Genomic DNA, 18,771 nt, shown 5'->3' on the forward strand with positions numbered 1-18,771 from the left:
ATGAAGATTGGAAATCAAATTTCACGCATGCCTTAAAGGGGGGGGGGGAGAGAGAGAGAGAGAAAAGTATTTATTTGCAGAGTTTTATTCATCCCAACAACGCTATGGTGGTCTTGGGCAGTCACTAAAATCAGCTTCTGGAGGAGTTTTGCACTTGGATCTCTTTTCAGAAGAGGGTATACAGGCTACAAGAAGTTATGCTTTCACTGTGAGGGGATGGGAGAAGACAAACTACAAAACTTCAATCACAGGATAAAATGGGCATGGAATACAAGGCAGCCATTCATCAATGGCACTCATATAAGCACAGCTTTGATCTACGGTAGCTTAAGACCTTAATCTGGAAATAATATTATTTGTACCCTGCCCATCTGACTGGGTTGTCCCAGCCACTCTGGGCAGCTTCCAACATATATAATAATGTAGTAAAACATTAAACCTTAAAAAGCTTCCCTATACAGGGCTGCCTTCAGATGTCTTCCAGAAGTTGTATAGTTTCTTATCTCCTTGACATCTGATGGGAGGGTGTTTCACAGGGTGGGTGCCACTACCAAGAAGGCCCTCGGTGCTGGATCTCCGTGCCCGGGCTCAACGACAGGGGTGGAGGTAAAATATTGGTGTAAAAATGTAGCTATCCTATGCCTCAACTTTGTGTAGTTACGCACAAATATGCAAGAGAATAAAGTGTTTCCACACAGGTTACAACTTGAAATGTCTTTTATTGGATAACAAATGGATTCAGTTTTTTTCCCCCATCTTGAAACTTGAGAATCGGGAGTGGGGTGGAAAAGGAACAAGAAAGAATACTCAAGTTGCATGTTTTGGGCCTATATTAAATGAAATGTTATTTTTGTGTGTGTGGAAAAGGAATTGGATTCCACCGTGTTGTGTAAGCACTGGGTAAGCGTATTTTAAGTTGCCAACTCGCAGAAGGCAAAAGCACCCAAGAGCATCCCGTGATCTAAGAAGCCAGAACAAGTTTGTTTGTTTGTTTGTTTGTTTGGTGAGAGGGCTCTACGATGCCTACCCTCCACTGCGATCTAGAATCAGTTTCCACCATTAGTATATCGGATTAAAACAAGAACTACAGAGAGAGCCAAGATCGCGTGCAACACACACTGAATACACAACACCAAGGTGTTAGGCACTGTAGTTGCTGGGCGCTGCCCAGGTCAGCACACAGGTGTCAAAGTGCATCTTATTCAGAGCTCAAATTCTCCCATCAGGCTTTGCTCAAGCTGGCATCCTACGCAAGGTTTTCAGGAAACTGCCAGGTGTCAGGTGACGTTTCAGCAGCTCCCATCATCAAGCGCTCGGCCAAGGTGAACAAAACAGATTTTTCTTTGAGCTGCTGAGCAAGGAAGAGAAAGACAATGTGGTTATGTCATTTTGCCGCCATACATGAGCAGCTGCTTCTCCAAGCTGCCACCCACCCACCAGCTATGCTAAATGCTTCAAGCGTGGCACGCAGAGGGCAGAAGATGCTATTGTATACAGCCAGACAAAAGACCGCATTCCCCATATCTAGGTGTTGATTAGAACTCTGCACATGCTCGGAGACATTTCACACGTGCCAGAGCTTATCTCCAAACTCTGCCCCAAGGATCCTGATCAGCAAAAACAAAAGGTCACCCTTGATCTTGAGTTGCCACTGACTCGTGTAGCTGTGTTTTTGGTTCACGCAATTTGCAAGACGGGACAGAATCATTTGGAAGGATACATCCTAGCCAAATGCAGGCTTCAAATCTGTATCAGACAAAGTAATTTGGCATCATCATGTAGATACACCCCCCTAGCTAGGGTATTAAGCAGGCCCAGCAGTAGAGGGACCTGATCATAATGGGAGTGTTTGAGAAAGCCTAGCCTAACTGAACAATATTGCAAGCACTAGGGTGAGAAAGCAGTTTGATCCCAGTACGGACCCCACTGTGGAGCCAAGACTCTTGACAGTACATGTATTACAGGCAGAAATATTTACTGGTTGCTTTTTTTACCTCTGCTAAGCATTAAGCTGTTGGTGCATTCTTCCAGCCGTCCTTACGCCAAGGCGGCTTTGATGGCCATGATTATTTTCTTCAGCTTGGCACTATCATCTACAAAGCCATCTCCATTCTGACAGAAAGAAAGAAAGAAAGCAAGGTCAGAAAAGCAAGTCCCCATTCCACCTCTCAAAAAAGTTTCAGAAGCTACCAGATTGATCATTGTCCGCCTAGGGCTCCTTTACAGTGTAGGGACAGATCGATGTCACAAGGACACAGAGTTGGCACACACTGGTCTTTGGGTGCTACATTACGATGTGACTGTAGAGTTTATTTATGCCACTTGCAGAATTCGGCTTCTCGCCACAGAAGTTCCTTTTCCTTTTCCTTTTTGAACTCTTAGATCTGCACTTGCCCAAAGCCCCGCATAGGGATGTTTTTAATGTTTAGTGCTTTATATACGTTGAAAAGATGAGCAAGGTACACATAAATTTTTTATTATTTTACGTTATTTTTATTATTATAGGACAAGCTGCATTCTTGCCTACTTGATAATCTGTTCTTTTACTCTTCATTCACTTCACTTGGGATGCGGGTGGCACTGTGTGTTAAAACACAGAGCATAGGACTTGCCGATCAGAAGGTGGGCGGTTTGAATCCCTGCAACGGGGTGAGCTCCCGTTGCTCGGTCCCTGCTCCTGCCAACCTAGCAGTTTGAAAGCACATCAAAGTGCAAGTAGATAAATAGGTACCGCTCTGGCGGGAAGGTAAACGGCACTTCCGTGCACTGCTCTGGTTCACCTCAAGCGGCTTAGTCATGCTGACCACATGACCCGGAAGCTGTACGCCGGCTCCCTCGGCCAATAAAGCGAGATGAGCACCGCAACCCAGAGTTGTCTGCGACTGGACCTAATGATCACTTTATTGGCCAAGGGAGCCGGCGTACAGCTTCCAGGTCATGTGGCCAGCATGACTAAGCCACTTCTGGCGAACCAGAGCAGCACACGGAAATGCCGTTTACCTTCCCGCCGGAGCAGTACCTATTTATCTCTTTGCACTTTTACGTGCTTTCAAACTGCTAGGTTGGCAGGAGCAGGGACCAAGCAACGGAAGCTCATCCCGTTGCGGGGATTTGAACCACCGACCTTCTGATCGGCAAGTCCTAGGCTCTGTGGTTTAACCCACAGCGCCACTTGCATCCCTAAGATGGTATTTAAGAGAGCAAATTGAAAACATGCACACATCTCTCTGAAAATTCCTCCATCTTGAAGGGAGAATACCACCACCCCAGCAAATAATCTAAAACTTCTACAGTTCAGAGAGACACACAAAATCTTGTAAGGTTGCTAAATTGTGTTTTCCAGCGTTTGAGAACAATCTGCAACCACCCACCACCTTGCATAGCTGTGTGCTCAAGAACTGGCCTTCCATATGTATGCCACTACAGCAACAAGAATGTTGATTGCACAAAATTGGAAGACTGGAGAAATACCAACTAAAGAACAATGGCAAGTGAAGTTGATGAATTATGCAGAATTGGCAAAAATGACAGACAGACTAAGAAAAAGACAACAGTGACTTTGAAAAAGAACGGGAACCATTTATATCATGCTTGCAGAAACAAAGACAGTCGATAGACGTGATGGCAGGATTTAAATAAACATTCACATCATTTGTATTAGAAAATGTGTAGGAGATAAGAGAAATATTACTGTGTATTTACTTTTACATTTATGTTTTTAGGTTTGATGTTACAGTGGTACCTCAGGTTACATATGCTTCAAGTTACATACACTTCAGGTCACAGACTCCACTAAGCCAGAAATAGTGCTTCAGGTTAAGAACTTTGCTTCAGGATAAGAACAGAAATTGGGCTCCGGCAGAGCGGCAGCAGCAGGAGGCCCCATTAGCTAAAGTGGTGCTTCAGGTTAAGAACAGTTTCAGGTTAAGAATGGACCTCCGGAACGAATTAAGTATTTAACCCGAGGTACCACTGTATATCATTAGTAACTTTTTCTATTAGGAGGTAGCAAAGTGGGTGAAAGGAGAAACAAACAAGAAGCGGGAGATGGGGGAAGCCTAGGAGGGGAGGGGAGGAAGGAATACATAGTAATGTTAAGAATTTGTGATGGATGTGACGACTGAAAAAGAAAAATGAATCAAAATTTTATTTAAAAAGTATTGGCCTTCCATTGTCTTGCCAAGCAGGGCTCCCCGGAACGGCTCACCTTTTTGGAATGCACAAGCTTCCCAGCCACCGTGACTTCAAACCATCCTGTGGACTCACGAGTCCCTTCGCCAGTCTAGGTAGAAAGTGGGGGGAGAGAGGATGAAACCACCTTAAGGAGCCATTGCGCATCTTGGATTATCACTAGACGCAAGCATGCCGCAATTTCTTCTTCAAGTGTTTCTGGAGAACGACAGTAAGAGCCAGCATACAGTTTGGGGGCGGGGAGAACCAGAGTTGCACGGAAAATGTACTCAGCAAACAGTACTGGGTGTAGATGGAGGAATAGGGTGTTGCCTTAGTTCTGTTAACAGAACTAATGACCTAGGCAGCTGAATCATCAGCCTAGAACACTAGTCAACACCATCATGGGTCTGCAAGTTGAAGGGGATCTGCAGTGTGGAGATCTCGGTCACTGGTTTACAGTGGTTTCTGCAAAACAAGTCAAGACATGCATTGCAGGTTTTCAGTCCATACCAGGTGCCTTTGTTGAGGGTGTGTGTGTGTGTGTGTGTGTGTGTGTGTGTGGGCGGGCCCCGGAGGGCCATGAGTTAAAGTGTATCTTGCATTCCGCCCTAAGAGGCAATCGAAATGCCAAATTCCTTCCCTCCTGCTGCTTAAATCGCCACGGATCGCCATAAATTGCACGGGTTGCAGGTCAGCAAGACGACTTGTGCCAGCAGCACCTGGATCCACTCACCATTTCCAGCTTGCCCGGAAACTCCTTTTCGAGTTCCTTCTTGAGCTGCTGATACTACAAGTTAAGAGGAGGAGGAGGGAGAAGTTGTTTAAGAGTTCTGAAGTACCGACTCACAGCTGTTATCAGAGAAAGTTAAAGCCCTCCCTAAGCACTCATGGACTGGTTGGACCCAGAGATGCTGGGAGACACCAGCTGGGGAACCCCAAGGGAAGAAGGCTCAGAGCCTGCGGTCTGGTGGTGGGATGATGATGAGTGGTCAAAGGGAGAAGCCCGGGAAAAGGAGGTGTCAGAAGCTGAAGAGGTAACAGGGCTTAGTGAGCAGGGAGAATCTGTGGCAGAAAGCAGTCCGGAATCAGAAGAGGGAGGCCAAGACCTTTGCATTGCCAACAGTTCAGACTCAACCCCTGTGCTCAATTAGCACATGCAAGCCACGAGAAAGGCTGTGGTTCTTTAGCACAGTGTTTTTCAACCTTTTTTGGGCAAAGGCACACTTGTTTCATGGAAAAAATCACGAGGCACACCACCATTAGAAAATGTTTAAAAAATTAACTCTGTGCCTATATTGACTATATATAAAGTAATTCTCTTGAATAGGAATCAAATAAACACAAAGAAAGTATTTTATAATTACTTTATTATGAAATAGTAAATAAACAGAAATATGAAAAATTATAAAATACTTTATTTTTAAATCTTTCAAATTTTTCAATTTTTCCCACGGCACACCAGGCAACATCTCGAGGCACACTAGTGTGCCGCGGAACAGTGGTTGAAAAACACTGCTTTAGCAGAGCACATCTTTGAGTGCTAAAGGTGCAAGGATCAATCCTGGAAATCTCCAGGTATGGCTAGAAGAGAGACGTTATCCAAAACCCTCGAGAATCACTGCCAGTCAATGTCAACAATACTGAGTATAAGTTCCTCCAGATGCTGGCATTTTCTGTTCTCTACCAGCGGAACCGTCATAGCCCAGCCCAACATTAGAAACCCTGGAAGTGAAATATATGGTGCGTTAATACAGGCATGACTACTGCTCTAGCAAATATTGCTTGGGTCCTGCACTAACTGCCACTACCGCTGCGCCATATCCAACCAGCAGTTACTTTTGGTTCTTTCAGCCAAGGCTGCAGACCAGGATGTTAAGTGTTTTTGCTACAAATCAGGCAGAAGGATCTACTCACCTTGGGACTGTATCCTCAGGCCCCACTACAAGAAAAGGAAAAACAAGTGTTACTGCAACATCACATTTAGCACAAAGCAAAGATGGAAATTGTGGCTGCACTACAACTCCCATAATCTCCACCCACCGGCCATGAACTGGCTTCTGTAGTCACCAGGCCACCTGCAACTAGCCAGATCCCTTAAGCAGCTCTCCTTCTGTCTAGCAATCAAATGGAGCCAGGAAAATAACTTTGATGGGTCCTACAACTTTGGATCCCATTAAAGTTTCAATCCACTGGTTCCCATTCTGCTGCTCCATCACAGTTTCTAGATCTGTGTGTATCCCCCCCCCCAAAAAAAATATTTATTCCAATTTAGGATGCTAAATGTTGGGAGACGGGCCACAAGCTTTCACAAGTTCTCTAAAGATGCTCTGATTTCCAGATGCCCTCCATGGCTAGCATGAAAGAGCAGGTGAGCTAAAAAGTGGCAGGTGAGTAACTTTTGTGGACTCATTTACAAGGTCGATTAACAGATTGTAACAGGATAGCTTTTCTTGATACTGAATCCAAGGGCAAAGTTAAGAGCCCTGTATGAGGCTTCCAAGATGTGAAACATCACAGACAGCCTTGGTTAAACCAGACAATGCCTACAGCTCATCAAACAGGCATATTCAGGAAGACTCTCAGAAGCAGGAGGTAAAGGTAAAGGTAAAGGGACCCCTGACCATTAGGTCCCGTCGTGGACGACTCTGGGGTTGCGGCGCTCATCTCGCTTTATTGGCCGAGGGAGCCGGCATACAGCTTCCAGGTCATGTGGCCAGCATGACTAAGCCGATTCTGGCGAACCGGAGCAGCAAATGGAAACGCCGTTTACCTTCCCGCTGGAGCGGTACCTATTTATCTACTTGCACTTTGACGTGCTTTGGAACTGCGAGGTTGGCAGGAGCAGGGACCGAGCAACGGGAGCTCACCCCATCGCGGGGATTCTAACCGCCGACCTTCTGATCAGCAAGTCCTAGGCTCTGTGGTTTAACCCACAGCGCCACCCGCGTCCCATTTAGTAAAGAAGAGGAAGCCACTAAAAACGAAGGTTTGGGGATCCATTTTCAGTTTTATAATTCTCCAAGTTTCTAATAAACATTCCCCTTGCTTGGGTTTTCTTTTTTATGGTGAGCAAAGAATTTCTTGAATTACCATATGATCACTGACAGCTACATTTATGAAGACAACCAACCAGTGGACACATCATGCACCGCTTAACATGGGGACCTTCATCTGTCTATCTGTGGGAATGCGGACATCAACGGTGGATTCATGTCAAGCACCGTACACAATTGTTCGCATCAGTCTGAAGAAGTGGATTCTGCTGGTCCAACATATCCCCAACTTGTGGGTCACAACTCACAAGTGGGGCCTAAAGCCTGTGCAAGCGGGTCATTGGGCTTTAAAATTCAACCCCAAATAATTCTTGATTTTAATCCTTAACTCTCCTTAACCTCTTCCAACTTTGCTTTCCTGGCTGTGTTGACACTTGCAGCCGGACATCTGAGAGGCTTGAGGCTTACATTTAAACACTTGGGGCTTGCTCTCTAAGCAGAAAAGATCCAGTGATCTGGTGCTCATACAAGGGAGTTGTTTTGAACTGCCTGCGCATCAGAGGCAACCTGTAACAGTCACTCAAAACTAATGAACTGTTGCCAGGTCTGCTGCCAGGATTAGCCAACTGTGCTCCGAAGTTTGCTTAGTCAAAATTTGTCCGCTACTTTTCTGCTGAAGGAACAGAAGTTTGAGCAACGCCACTCAATGCTCTCTCTGGGCAAAAAGGACACCACATTGAACTGTTATGTGATAGGGATCCTAGATACTACATTTCTGGAAGTGAGGCTACCCAAACCTTGGCTTCACGTTACCTACTTTACTCAGTGACCACTGAATATCCTGAGTTTACTGCTACTACCCGTTGGTAGCACAAATCTTTGTGAGACATGCTTTCCATACTGCTCTTCTGCAATCAGATACCGTGTGTTCCCTTTTTTAAAAATAAAAATCCTGAATAACTTTGTAAGCACTATAAATATTTCAGCAAAGCTGCACAATAGAGGCATTTAGTACACTTCTGTCTGGATTATATAACAAGCTATAAAGCAGGCCAATTTGCAATCAAAATGCATAAAACGGAGCTGCCAAAGTCCAAAATCCAGAATTCATGTTCCAATAAACCGATGGGTCACCCATACCAAGTGACGAAGCCACCAACCTTCAAGAGGTCCCATAGGAACCTCCCTCCCCAGGTTACCCAAACGCCCACGGGCAGAGAAACCGGCATCCTGTGCCATTTTCACTGTCATCGACGGAGAGACCTTGCTCTAGAAATAACAGCAAGATCACCACCGCAGCAACGAAGGAAACGACATCGAGAGGCGTGGCGCCATCAGCCCGCTTGGCAGCAAACCCCAACGCGGAACCTTGCGGGGTTATATTGAGCATCGGCGGCCTCGAGTCTCCTTCGCCACATGCACGATGCAAATGGATGATGCAGGAGCATAAACTTATGCAATAGCAAAAAATCTGTTCGCCTTTTAAGGAATGGCCCGTTGGCCCGTTCAGACGAACAGCGTTCCCAGCAATCGAATAAAAAGGCGGCGGACAGGAGCACAATAACCGCAGCCGCAGCAATAGTATATATATATTTTCCTTGCAATGGTTTCTTACCAATACACCACCTTGATTTTGACATGCATGGCGACGGCTGGACCCTGCGGCTCTAACCAGCAGCAGGGGAGGAGCAGTTCCCACGCGCAGTTCAGGCCTCCAACGTTCTACTTTGGAACCTTGCAGCAAGGAGGTTTTTATCTCGACGTTCGGACGACACCACTGTGACCGCGAAAGTAGGGGGGGCGGGAAAAGGGAAAAACCACCCTCTTTCCCATCTCGCTCCCCGGCCCCCACCTCCTCCATAATAACAGGCACCAGCGCGCAGACACGATTGTGCCAGCCGCTCGAGACCATTAAATAGAAAAAGGAGCTGAAGAAAACTACTTCCTTTTCCTCCCCCCCATCTCCTGCTATGGTATCGTCCCAACCCCGCCGCGACCAGACACGGGGAGGCCACGGCTCGCAGGTGCAAAGCGAGGGTTTCACGTGTCTCCGGGCCCGCAGGGAAAAAAAAGAGCTTGGAAAATCGACAGGGTTACGGGCTGTTATTTTATTAAAAGCACCTGATTAGGAATTAGCGGGAACATTCTGGAAGGAAGGAAGGACTTTGGTTCTGCAACATTAAGCAGTTGAGCGGTGGGAGCCGGAGGCTCCTAAATGACCCGAACGCGTGTTAAAAGCCAACCATGCCTGAACGTGGCCCGAGGGATACGCAGAGAGCAAAGATGGCACAGTCTGCGGTTCTCTGGATGTTGATCTGACATTGCATGGGCAAAGCTCAGGAATGGTAGGCAGGGCAGCCTGCAACATCTGATTTTTCACAGCCCTTGGCAGACATAATCAAATTTTATGGGCGCGGCTTATTAGTTCCAGTGGAACATACTTCCAAGCAAGGCTGTGATCCTGTAGCATACTTAGAATTGAAATACTTTATTGTCACTTGCCAACAAAGGTCCGTATAGTTAAAGCTATGGTTTTCTCAATAGTGATGTATAGAAGCGAGAGCTGGACCATAAAGAAGGCTGATCGACGAAGAATTGATGCTTTTGAATTCTGGTGCTGGAGGAGACCCTTGAGAGTCCCATGGACTGCAAGAAGATCAAACCTCTCCATTCTGAAGGAAATCAGCCCTGAGTGCTCACTGGAAGGACAGATCGTGAAGCTGAGGCTCCAAGACTTTGGCCACCTCATGAGAAGAGAAGACTCCCTGGAAAAGACCCTGATGTTGGGAAAGATGGAGGGCGCAAGGAGAAGGGGACGACAGAGGACGAGATGTTGGGACAGTGTTCTCGAAGCTACCAGCATGAGTTTGACCAAACTGTGGGAGGCAGTGGAAGACTGGAGTGCCTGGCGTGCTCTGGTCCAGGGGGTCACAAAGAGTCGGACACGACTAAACGACTAAACAACAACATAATTGTCACTTGTTCAACTTGTATACAGTGAGATTACACGAGCACCCCCCCACTCAGCTCTCTTAGTCGTCTTAATTCCCCTCGTTTACTGACGCACACCCACCAAACCCAAAAGTCAGTTGCCCTGTTGTTATCTTTTCATTCAGCAGCCTAACAGCCCACGGATAGAAGCTGTTCTTTACCCTGTTGGTGCGACTAATCATACTTCTATATCTTCTGCCTGAGGGCAGGAGATCAAGAAAGTGCCGGCCAGGGTGTGAATTTTCCTCACTCTCCTGAGGCAACGTTCTTCTGCAATGTCATCCAGTGGATTCACGGGACAGCCCATAATATCTTGTGCTGTATTCACCACCCTCTGTAGGCACTTCCTATCAGCTGATGTCAAACCAGAGTACCACACCGTGATGCAGTATGAAAGGACACTTTCTATTGTGGGCAGGTAGAAGGAGATCTTGAAATGTTGATTGACATCATTCTTTCGCAATACTCTGAGGAGATGGAGTCTCTGTTGGGCTTTCTTAACCACCTGGGTTGTATTGATTTTCCAAGTAAGGTCTTCACTGAGATAAACTCCTAGGAATTTAAAGGAAGAGACTCTCTCAACACAGCCCTTAGAATAAATTTCTTAGAAGTAAATTCCATTGATGCTTTTACTGCTGTTATTATTGCTGTGTTAAAAAAGCAGAGACATCACCTTGCCAACAAAGGTCTGTATAGTTAAAGCTATGGTTTTCCCAGTAGTGATGTATGGAAGTGAAAGCTGGACCATAAAGAAGGCTGATCGCCAAAGAATGGATGCTTTTGAATTATGGTGCTGGAGGAGACTCTTGAGAGTCCCATGGACTGCAAGAAGATCAAACCTCTCCATTCTGAAGGAAATCAGCCCTGAGTGCTCACTGGAAGGACAGATCCTGAAGCTGAGGCTCCAATACTTTGGCCACCTCATGAGAAGAGCAGACTCCCTGGAAAAGACCCTGATGTTGGGGAAGTTGGAGGGCACAAGGAGAAGGGGACGACAGAGGACGAGATGGTTGGACAGTGTTCTCAAAGCTACGAACATGAGTCTGACCAAACTGCGGGAGGCAGTGGAAGACAGGAGTGCCTGGCGTGCTCTGGCCCAGAGGGTCACGAAGAGTCGGACACGACTAAATGACTAAACAACAACAACAACATATTTTCATGTACACCACCCAGGTTTCGGCAAATAGGTTTGGGGTTTATGGGGCTGTGTTAAGGGAGGGGTAGCACCTCTTGTAGAGGACCCGTGCTCCTTCTGGGGTAGTTTGTCCACCTTTGGTCCCCACCCTGCACTCAGCTCTAACCTGTGGCTTCTAGAAGCTGTCAGCCGCACTCCAGGAATGGTTTCAACTGGCTACCCAAACCAGGTAGCCAGAAAGGCTCTGACAGATTGAGCAGATGAGACCTAGAGTGGATCCAACAGTCGAGAGGGTGTTTTCTGCACATGCTGAAGGCAGATCTTCTCAAGAAATGCTCTCTGGATTCAGAAAACCTAAGTAACTGGCAATTACTAGGGAAATTTGTTGGACAAATGACATCCCATCAATCCCACTTCTTGCCAAATCACAGATGCGAAGTCTTAACAGCATGAGAAATGGCAGAAAACAACATCAAGCACACACCACTTGTTGCTCAGGCCCGAGGGAACAAACTTGTGTGTGTGGTTTGGGAGCTGCATGGCCAGGGAAAAAACCAATGCTATCCAGGATTGTAAAGACTGCAGAGAGAATAATTGGGTGCACTCTTCCCACCTTAAATCAAATCTATGCTGCCAGGTGCCACAAGAAAGCGGCAGAGATAGCGCAGGATAGTGCGCACCCCGGAAACGATCTCTTTCAGCTTCTGCCTTCTGGAAGAAGGTACAGGGTTATAAAGACCAGGACTAGCCGCCTGAGAAACAGTTTCGACACAAATGCAGTTCTGGTTCTAAACGCAGCATAAGGGGTCTCTATAGTATAGTGTATTTTAAAATGGGGTTTCAGAGTTTTTAGGGGTTTTTGAATGTTTTATGTAGTTTTTATGTAGTTTTATAGTAGTTTTATGTAGTTTTTATGTAGTTTTATGTAGTTTTTCAATTTCATTGTTCTGCATGGGACAATGACAATAAAGATATCGTATACCGTATATCTTCTGCTGTTCTGTGCTGTCTTGGCTGCTAGCACTGAACCTCGCAGTTCCCATCTTTGGCCAGATTCAGCTGACATCTTTAATTCACACATGCTTTTCTTGATTTCTTCATGCCTGTGTTGTCCTTTAGCAAAAGCGCAGAGTTTGCACTCTGAATCACTGGAACAGATAGCGCCGTGCTTTCACCCAGCCTCTTAGTGGAAAAAAGCACTTTATTTGCACCACACAGAATACACACCTGGTTTGCAGGAGATGTTAGTGGGTCGGAAGAGCTGAAAAATATTTCACATCTAGCAAGCAATGTGCCATTTCGGTATCAGAAAGTACATGGGTAGACAAGTCTAAAAACCCCAGGACACAAATTTTCACAGCCCTCTGGCAGCTATGACAGCTCATTGACAAGAAGTATACTGGATTCTCACCAAACTAGCCTTCCTAGATCAAATTATACATGGGGAAGCTTAGTTTGGTCAGTATACCAAATTTCACCCATGCACCATCTGAAACCAAAGGGGCCCACTGGTTGCCAGATGTGAAATATATTGGCATCCTTTTCAGTTCTACTACCCCACTATATTCAACCTTGCTTAAAAACCTCCAAGGAAATTCCCAAATGAGCAGAGAACATTACCATAGCTGTGTCAGATGTTTCTCCCATTCTGGTTCTGTGGGAAGAGGGTGGAGAATGGAGCATTGCATTCATGTTCGTGCAAAAGGGCTTAATGTGCCTTTATCCATAACTGGGGTCAGGGCAGGGCTGTGATTTACTGTAGAGCTGTGATTGAAAGCCGAGTTTGTCGCACAAAATCAGCTTGGCATTTTCCTTATGCACAGATGTTGCCCGATTGGTTGTGCTGGGGTGTGGCTGATTTACTGTGGCACATCAAAGTCGAACAGCGAAAGCGGGCGGCTGTTGCCCTGCAAGGCGTGCGTGTCTTGCGTGACAGTTCTGTGAGTCAAAAGCAGAGGCAGACCACACACAGGGGCTATGCCATCTTTCATTTGCAAGGCAGCATCATGAGATCAAAGCACGATCCTGGATGCCAGGCCAGTTCTGATCAGAAGGGCTAGGCCTGACTGCTCTTGTAAAACTCTTCAAGTATATACAATATAAGCAAGCCTGAGAGTCTGTAAACTCAATGCCAGCAGGGATCAGAAACCAGAAAATTGGTTTCTACCCCCTCCTAGTGGACCCACAGAAAATAACATGGCTCCCTTTTGACACCTTTTTCCCCAAGCTGATGCCCTCCAGAGACAATGTGCTGTTAGGGGAGGGGTCGTGCATCTGGTGGGTGACACATCATGCTCCTTCTAGGGTCGTTTGTCCACCCAGGAGCACCGGGGTGGCGGTGGCAGGAGGAAGAGGCCAAGCGGCGACTCTGCCAATCAAACCAGGCACAGCGTTTGATTGGCAGAGACATCCCCGCGCCATGTTGAGGTAAACCAGGCACAACGTTTGATTGGCAGAGCTGCCACCGCTCGGCCTCTTCCTCCCGTCACCATCGCCGGGAGTCTCGGCTTCACAGAGGGTTCCGGCTTCGCGGTGCGGGCCGGATTTACAAGCCTGGGGGGCCGCATCCAGCCCCCGGGCCATAGTTTGCTGACCCCTGTCCTAAACCTCCCCTGCCTTGTGGGATATACAGTGGTACCTTGGGTTAAGAACTTAATTCGTTCTGGAGGTCCGTTCTTAACCTGAAACTGTTCTTAACCTGAAGCACCACTTTAGCTAATGGGGCCTCCTGCTGCCGCCGGAGCACAATTTCTGTTCTCATCCTGAAGCAAAGTTCTTAACCCGGGGTACTATTTCTGGGTTAGCAGAGTCTGTACAGTGGTACCTCTGGTTATGTACATAATTCGTTCCGGAGGTCTGTACTTAACCTGAAACTGTTCCTAACCTGAAGCACCACTTTAGCTAATGGGGCCTCCTGTTGCCGCTGGAGCACAATTTCTGTTCCCATCCTGAAGCAAAGTTCTTAAACCTGGGTACTATTTCTGGGTTAACGGAGTCTGTAGCCTGAAGCGTATGTAACCTGAAGCGTCTGTAACCCAAGGTACCACTGTATATAACCACATCAGAGGGAAAAGGCTAAAGAGTAAACCCTACACAAATCTGGAGTGGAGCCTCTGTGATGGTTGAATGGCACTTTGTAGGCCTCCTTCCAGAAGCTCTTGCAGCCAAGCCGAGAGCGGGGTCCTGTCATCTGGGCAGCCCAGGACCTCCATGCACAGTGGCGTAGCGTGGGGGTGCAGGGGGGGCCGTCCGCACCGGGCGCAACATCTGGGGGGGGCGCGCTCGAGACTCGAGTGCTAAAATCCATGGGTTAGGGGGCGCAAATTACTTGCCTTGCCCCGGGTGCTGACAACCCACGCTACGCCACTGTCCATGCACACTGCCCAGACTTGCGCCCCAGGGAGGTCAGGAAAGACAAACCACAACTAAAACAGTGGCAAAATTACAATTTTGGCATTATGCAGATTAGATCTTGAGGTATCAGCCTTAATGGCTGTGCTACAGAAGATACAACAGGGTAAAAACTCATTCAAAGAAAAGGAAAAAGCTTAGATAGAACAGTTGATCTTTAGAAAAGAACGTGTTGCCACGTGGAATCAACAATATGCTTGTCAGATTACATTTCCTACAGAAGAAACATTGAGAAGATCGTAGAAATAACTCTTCGGAATTTATGCCATTCAAAAGACAGTTCAAGGAAGCTATAATTTAGATACTGCCACAAAAGCTGTAATTTAGATACTGCCGCAAAAATTATTATGGTCACGAAACAAGAAGACAGAACAATTATTCTGGATAATCTAAATGTCAGCATGAAATCCAGTCGTTAAAAAATAAGGCCCAGCTCAAATTTGCCATTATAGCTAATATGTGTGTAGAATCTGGACTAGTATTCCCTTCTACATAGATTATTTTATGCCTGAATTTGACAAATCCCTGAATTAATCCACCTCTTTATGAAGTTGCCATGCGTAATATAATAGATTCTATGTCCGAAGGAGGAGGCAGAAAGTGAAGCAGCCCTTTCAAAACCCAGAATAAACATCTGGAAGATAAACCGGCCCAGGCAATCGCTAAACAATCTGCTGTGCGAAAATGTTTGGAAGGTAAAGGGACATAGCCCTTTTCATCACTGGGAGAGGAAGATGAGGATTGCAAAAGCCTAAGGAATAGCCCTAATGAAGCTGCTGAGAGAGTAAATTAATTTGTACTATAGTGGAACCTTGGTTCTCAAACTTAATCCATTCTGGTAATCCATTCCAAAACCAAAGTGTTCCAAAACCAAAGCGCACTTTCCCATAGAAAGTAATGCACAATGGATTAATCCGTTCCAGACTTTCAAAAACAACCCCTAAAACAGCAATTTAACATGAATTTTACTATCTAACGAGACCATTGATCCATAAAATGAAAGCAATAATCAATGTACTGTACTGTAAAATAAATAAGACAGTATTGTATATGATTAAAAAAAAATGTAAAAATTGCTTACCTGCACTGATGATATCCTGATTTTATCCATTTCCGCAGTCACACAATCAGTCAATCAATCAATCAATCAATCAATCAATCAATCAGTGGCTAAACTGGGTTGAACACCATCACAAAAACAAATTAACCGGAACAAGCCTCAAAAACAAAAATGCAAAATAAATAGCAAAATCCAAAGCACCAAACTTATTCTCTGCTGTCTTCTACTTAAACCGCCTTTGTTTTGTTTCGGTATTAGCTCACTAGTTCATGAATCAAATAAGTTGTAATTAAATAGCAAGTCAGTTGCTTTATTTGCTATTCAATAAGTTCATATGTAAAGCATTGCATCAGATTTTATTATTAATCAATGGAACGCAGGAAATTATTTATTTATTAGATTTCTATACCACTTTATATTTTTAATAAAAATCTCAAAGCGGTTTACAGCATATTAAATCAATAAAACAATAAAACAATAGCCGGGCAATGTTCCTGCAGCCTCATGAGGAGCCTCTTCAGTAGGGCTGGGTGAGTGTGGGCCAGGCGGAAAGAAATGAGAAGCTCACGTGCTTTTAACAGTATGGTTATAGGGAGCAGTGTGTATAAAATATTGAATGTAATGGGGTTATTAAGGTAATTGTATCAGAATTATTATGGGGATGTTAAGGAGGGAGAGGGGGAGAGGGAGAGTGTGGAATTCTGGTGGTGGGTGGTGATTGGATGAAGATTTGAAAGGGAGTTTGAATGTGGGATGCGGGTGGCACTGTGGGTTAAACCACAGAGCCTAGGACTTGCCGATCAGAAGGTCGGCGGTTCGAATCCCCGTGACGGGGTGAGCTCCCGTTGTTCTGTCCCTGCTCCTGCCAACCTAGCAGTTCGAAAGCACGTCAAAGTGCAAGTAGATAAATAGGTACCGCTCCGGCGGGAAGGTAAACGGCGTTTCTGTGCGCTGCTCTGGTTCGCCAGAAGCGGCTTAGTCATGCTGGCCACAAAGCAATGACAAACCTAGACAGCATCTTAAAAAGTAGAGACATCACCTTGCCAACAAAGGTCCATATAGTAAAAGCTATGGTTTCCCCAGGAGTGATGTATGGAAGTGAGAGCTGGACCATAAAGAAGGCTGATCGCCGAAGAATGGATGCTTTTGAATTATGGTGCTGGAGGAGACTCTAGAGAGTCCCATGGACTGCAAGAAGATCAAACCTCTCCATTCTGAAGGAAATCAGCCCTGAGTGCTCCCTGGAAGGACAGATCCTGAAGCTGAGGCTCCACTACTTTGGCCACCTCATGAGAAGAGAAGACTCCCTAGAAAAGACCCTGATGTTGGGAAAGATGGAGGGCACAAGGAGAAGGGGAGGACAGAGGACGAGATGGCTGGACAGTGTTCTTGAAGTTGCCAGCATGAGTTTGACCAAACTGCGGGAGGCAGTGGAAGACAGGAGTGCCTGGCGTGCTCTGGTCCAGGGGGTCACGAAGAGTTGGACATGACTAAACGACTAAACAACAACAACAACTCTTGCTCCTTTTATTAAATGGTGGTTCTGACAATCCTTTGAGGGAAGCCATGTTTAAAATGGCGTGATCCTGCTGTACACACACAGTGCAGAGACGGCCTTCTGAGATTTGTCTAGCTCCAAGAAGGCTCTAGCTAGGAAGCCAACTTTTTGTGTACCAAAAGCCAGCCAGCCCAGGGCCACCCAGACGAGGGTCAGCCAGGATCCATTTGATTGCAGGATTCAGATCCACATTGGGATAGAGGTCAGCAAGGGGTTGCTATCAAGGACCTCTCAGCTCACGATGGGGAAAAATAGACCCCAACTCATCCACAGCCTTTCCATTGACCGGCCCCACAGTTATTCCTCCATAACGGATATGTTCTTGCCAGTGGCGTAGCATGGGGGGTGCAGGGGGGGGCCCGGCCGCACCGGGCGCAACATCTGGGGGTTAGGGGTAGGGGTAGGGGTAGGGGGCGCAAATCCACGGGTTAGGGGGCGCAAATTACTTGCCTTGCCCCGGGTGCTGACAACCCACGCTACGCCACTGGTTCTTGCCATGGTAAGAACAATGGTCGCACAAGCACAATGAACCCGTGTGTGTGTGTGTGTGTGTGTGTGTGTGTGTGTGAGAGAGAGAGAGAGAGAGAGAGAGAGAGAGAGAGACTTCTCTGCCCTCAAACATCCCCCCTATTGAATGGAACGAGTTTGGGTTGGGTTGGGTGGGGTTTACAAAATATTTTATAGTTGAAGTGAAAAGGGACAAGAATTGCTTAATGGTTCCTTTTTTTTTTTTGCATTTGTTTTTTTTAAAAAAAGTTGTTAAAAAAATAGGGAGGGGGAAAATGGCATGTGTTTAACTCCCCAGACCAACAAAAGGAAGAAAAAACCAGAAGAGAAATGTCTAAACCAATAGAGGTTTTTCAGAACTGTTTCAGAAAATTAGTCCAAAAACAGATAAATGTGACCGTTCATTTTACCTACAAACCTAGAACACCAGGCTGCCAGCTGACATTTTGGGCCAGCTGGGCCCTTTCCCCTCACCTCCTCCTGTGAGAGGATATTTATTTGCCAGGCTCCATGTGGACTTTCAAAAAGGCCCTGGGAAAATTGATCAATATCTTAGTGCATTTACCCCCTAATAGACACCCACTCTGTATGTCATTTTGCCAAACGTACACCTTTTTGCAACGCCGTTCCCCTAAAACAATGCCTTTGCGCAGGTTGTTTTCCCAAATATGTGCATTTCCACCTCCTTGCTGTCGTCGTAGTTACAGCATCTGCATTCTTAAATAGATCTTTCTGTACTGTTTTAATTCTATGAGTGTTCGATTACTTTTTAATGATCACCTATTTTTTAAAAAAATTAGAGGCAGATTCTACTAATTCTGTCACAGCTACGGCTTAAAGAACTGTGAACGTCATTTGAAATTGTCCGATCTATCGCTGCTCCTTGGAGGACTCCAAAGCCCCGCAATTTATACAATTGTTAGCTTTGCTTAAGTCATTTGGT

At 46.0% G+C, this 18,771-nt stretch overlaps 2 protein-coding genes across 3 annotated transcripts in view; one reads left to right on the plus strand and one right to left on the minus strand.

The window, feature by feature from the left end:
* Nucleotides 1–18,771, plus strand: part of LOC309345965 (gap junction delta-2 protein-like) — a 160,890-nt gene that overhangs the window by 101,863 nt on the left and 40,256 nt on the right. The window lies entirely within an intron of this gene.
* SELENOW (selenoprotein W) lies at nt 700–8,941 on the minus strand. 2 transcript variants are annotated; one of them, XM_081869893.1, is made up of 6 exons: nt 8,782–8,941; nt 6,088–6,112; nt 4,907–4,960; nt 4,208–4,282; nt 1,995–2,112; nt 700–1,348 (listed from the first exon to the last, which is right to left on the minus strand). In XM_081869893.1, the coding sequence occupies exons 1-5, from the start codon at nt 8,808–8,810 to the stop codon at nt 2,038–2,040; spliced, it is 258 nt and encodes an 85-aa protein (XP_081726019.1). In that variant the 5' UTR covers nt 8,811–8,941; the 3' UTR covers nt 700–1,348; nt 1,995–2,037. The 2 variants fall into 2 exon arrangements, with proteins under 2 accessions (XP_081726019.1, XP_081726020.1); XM_081869894.1 differs by having other exon boundaries at nt 700–1,351.

This window comes from Podarcis erhardii (assembly GCF_964252035.2).
Source record: "Podarcis erhardii genome assembly, chromosome: 7".
In the NCBI taxonomy this organism is placed as follows: Eukaryota; Metazoa; Chordata; class Lepidosauria; order Squamata; family Lacertidae; genus Podarcis; species Podarcis erhardii.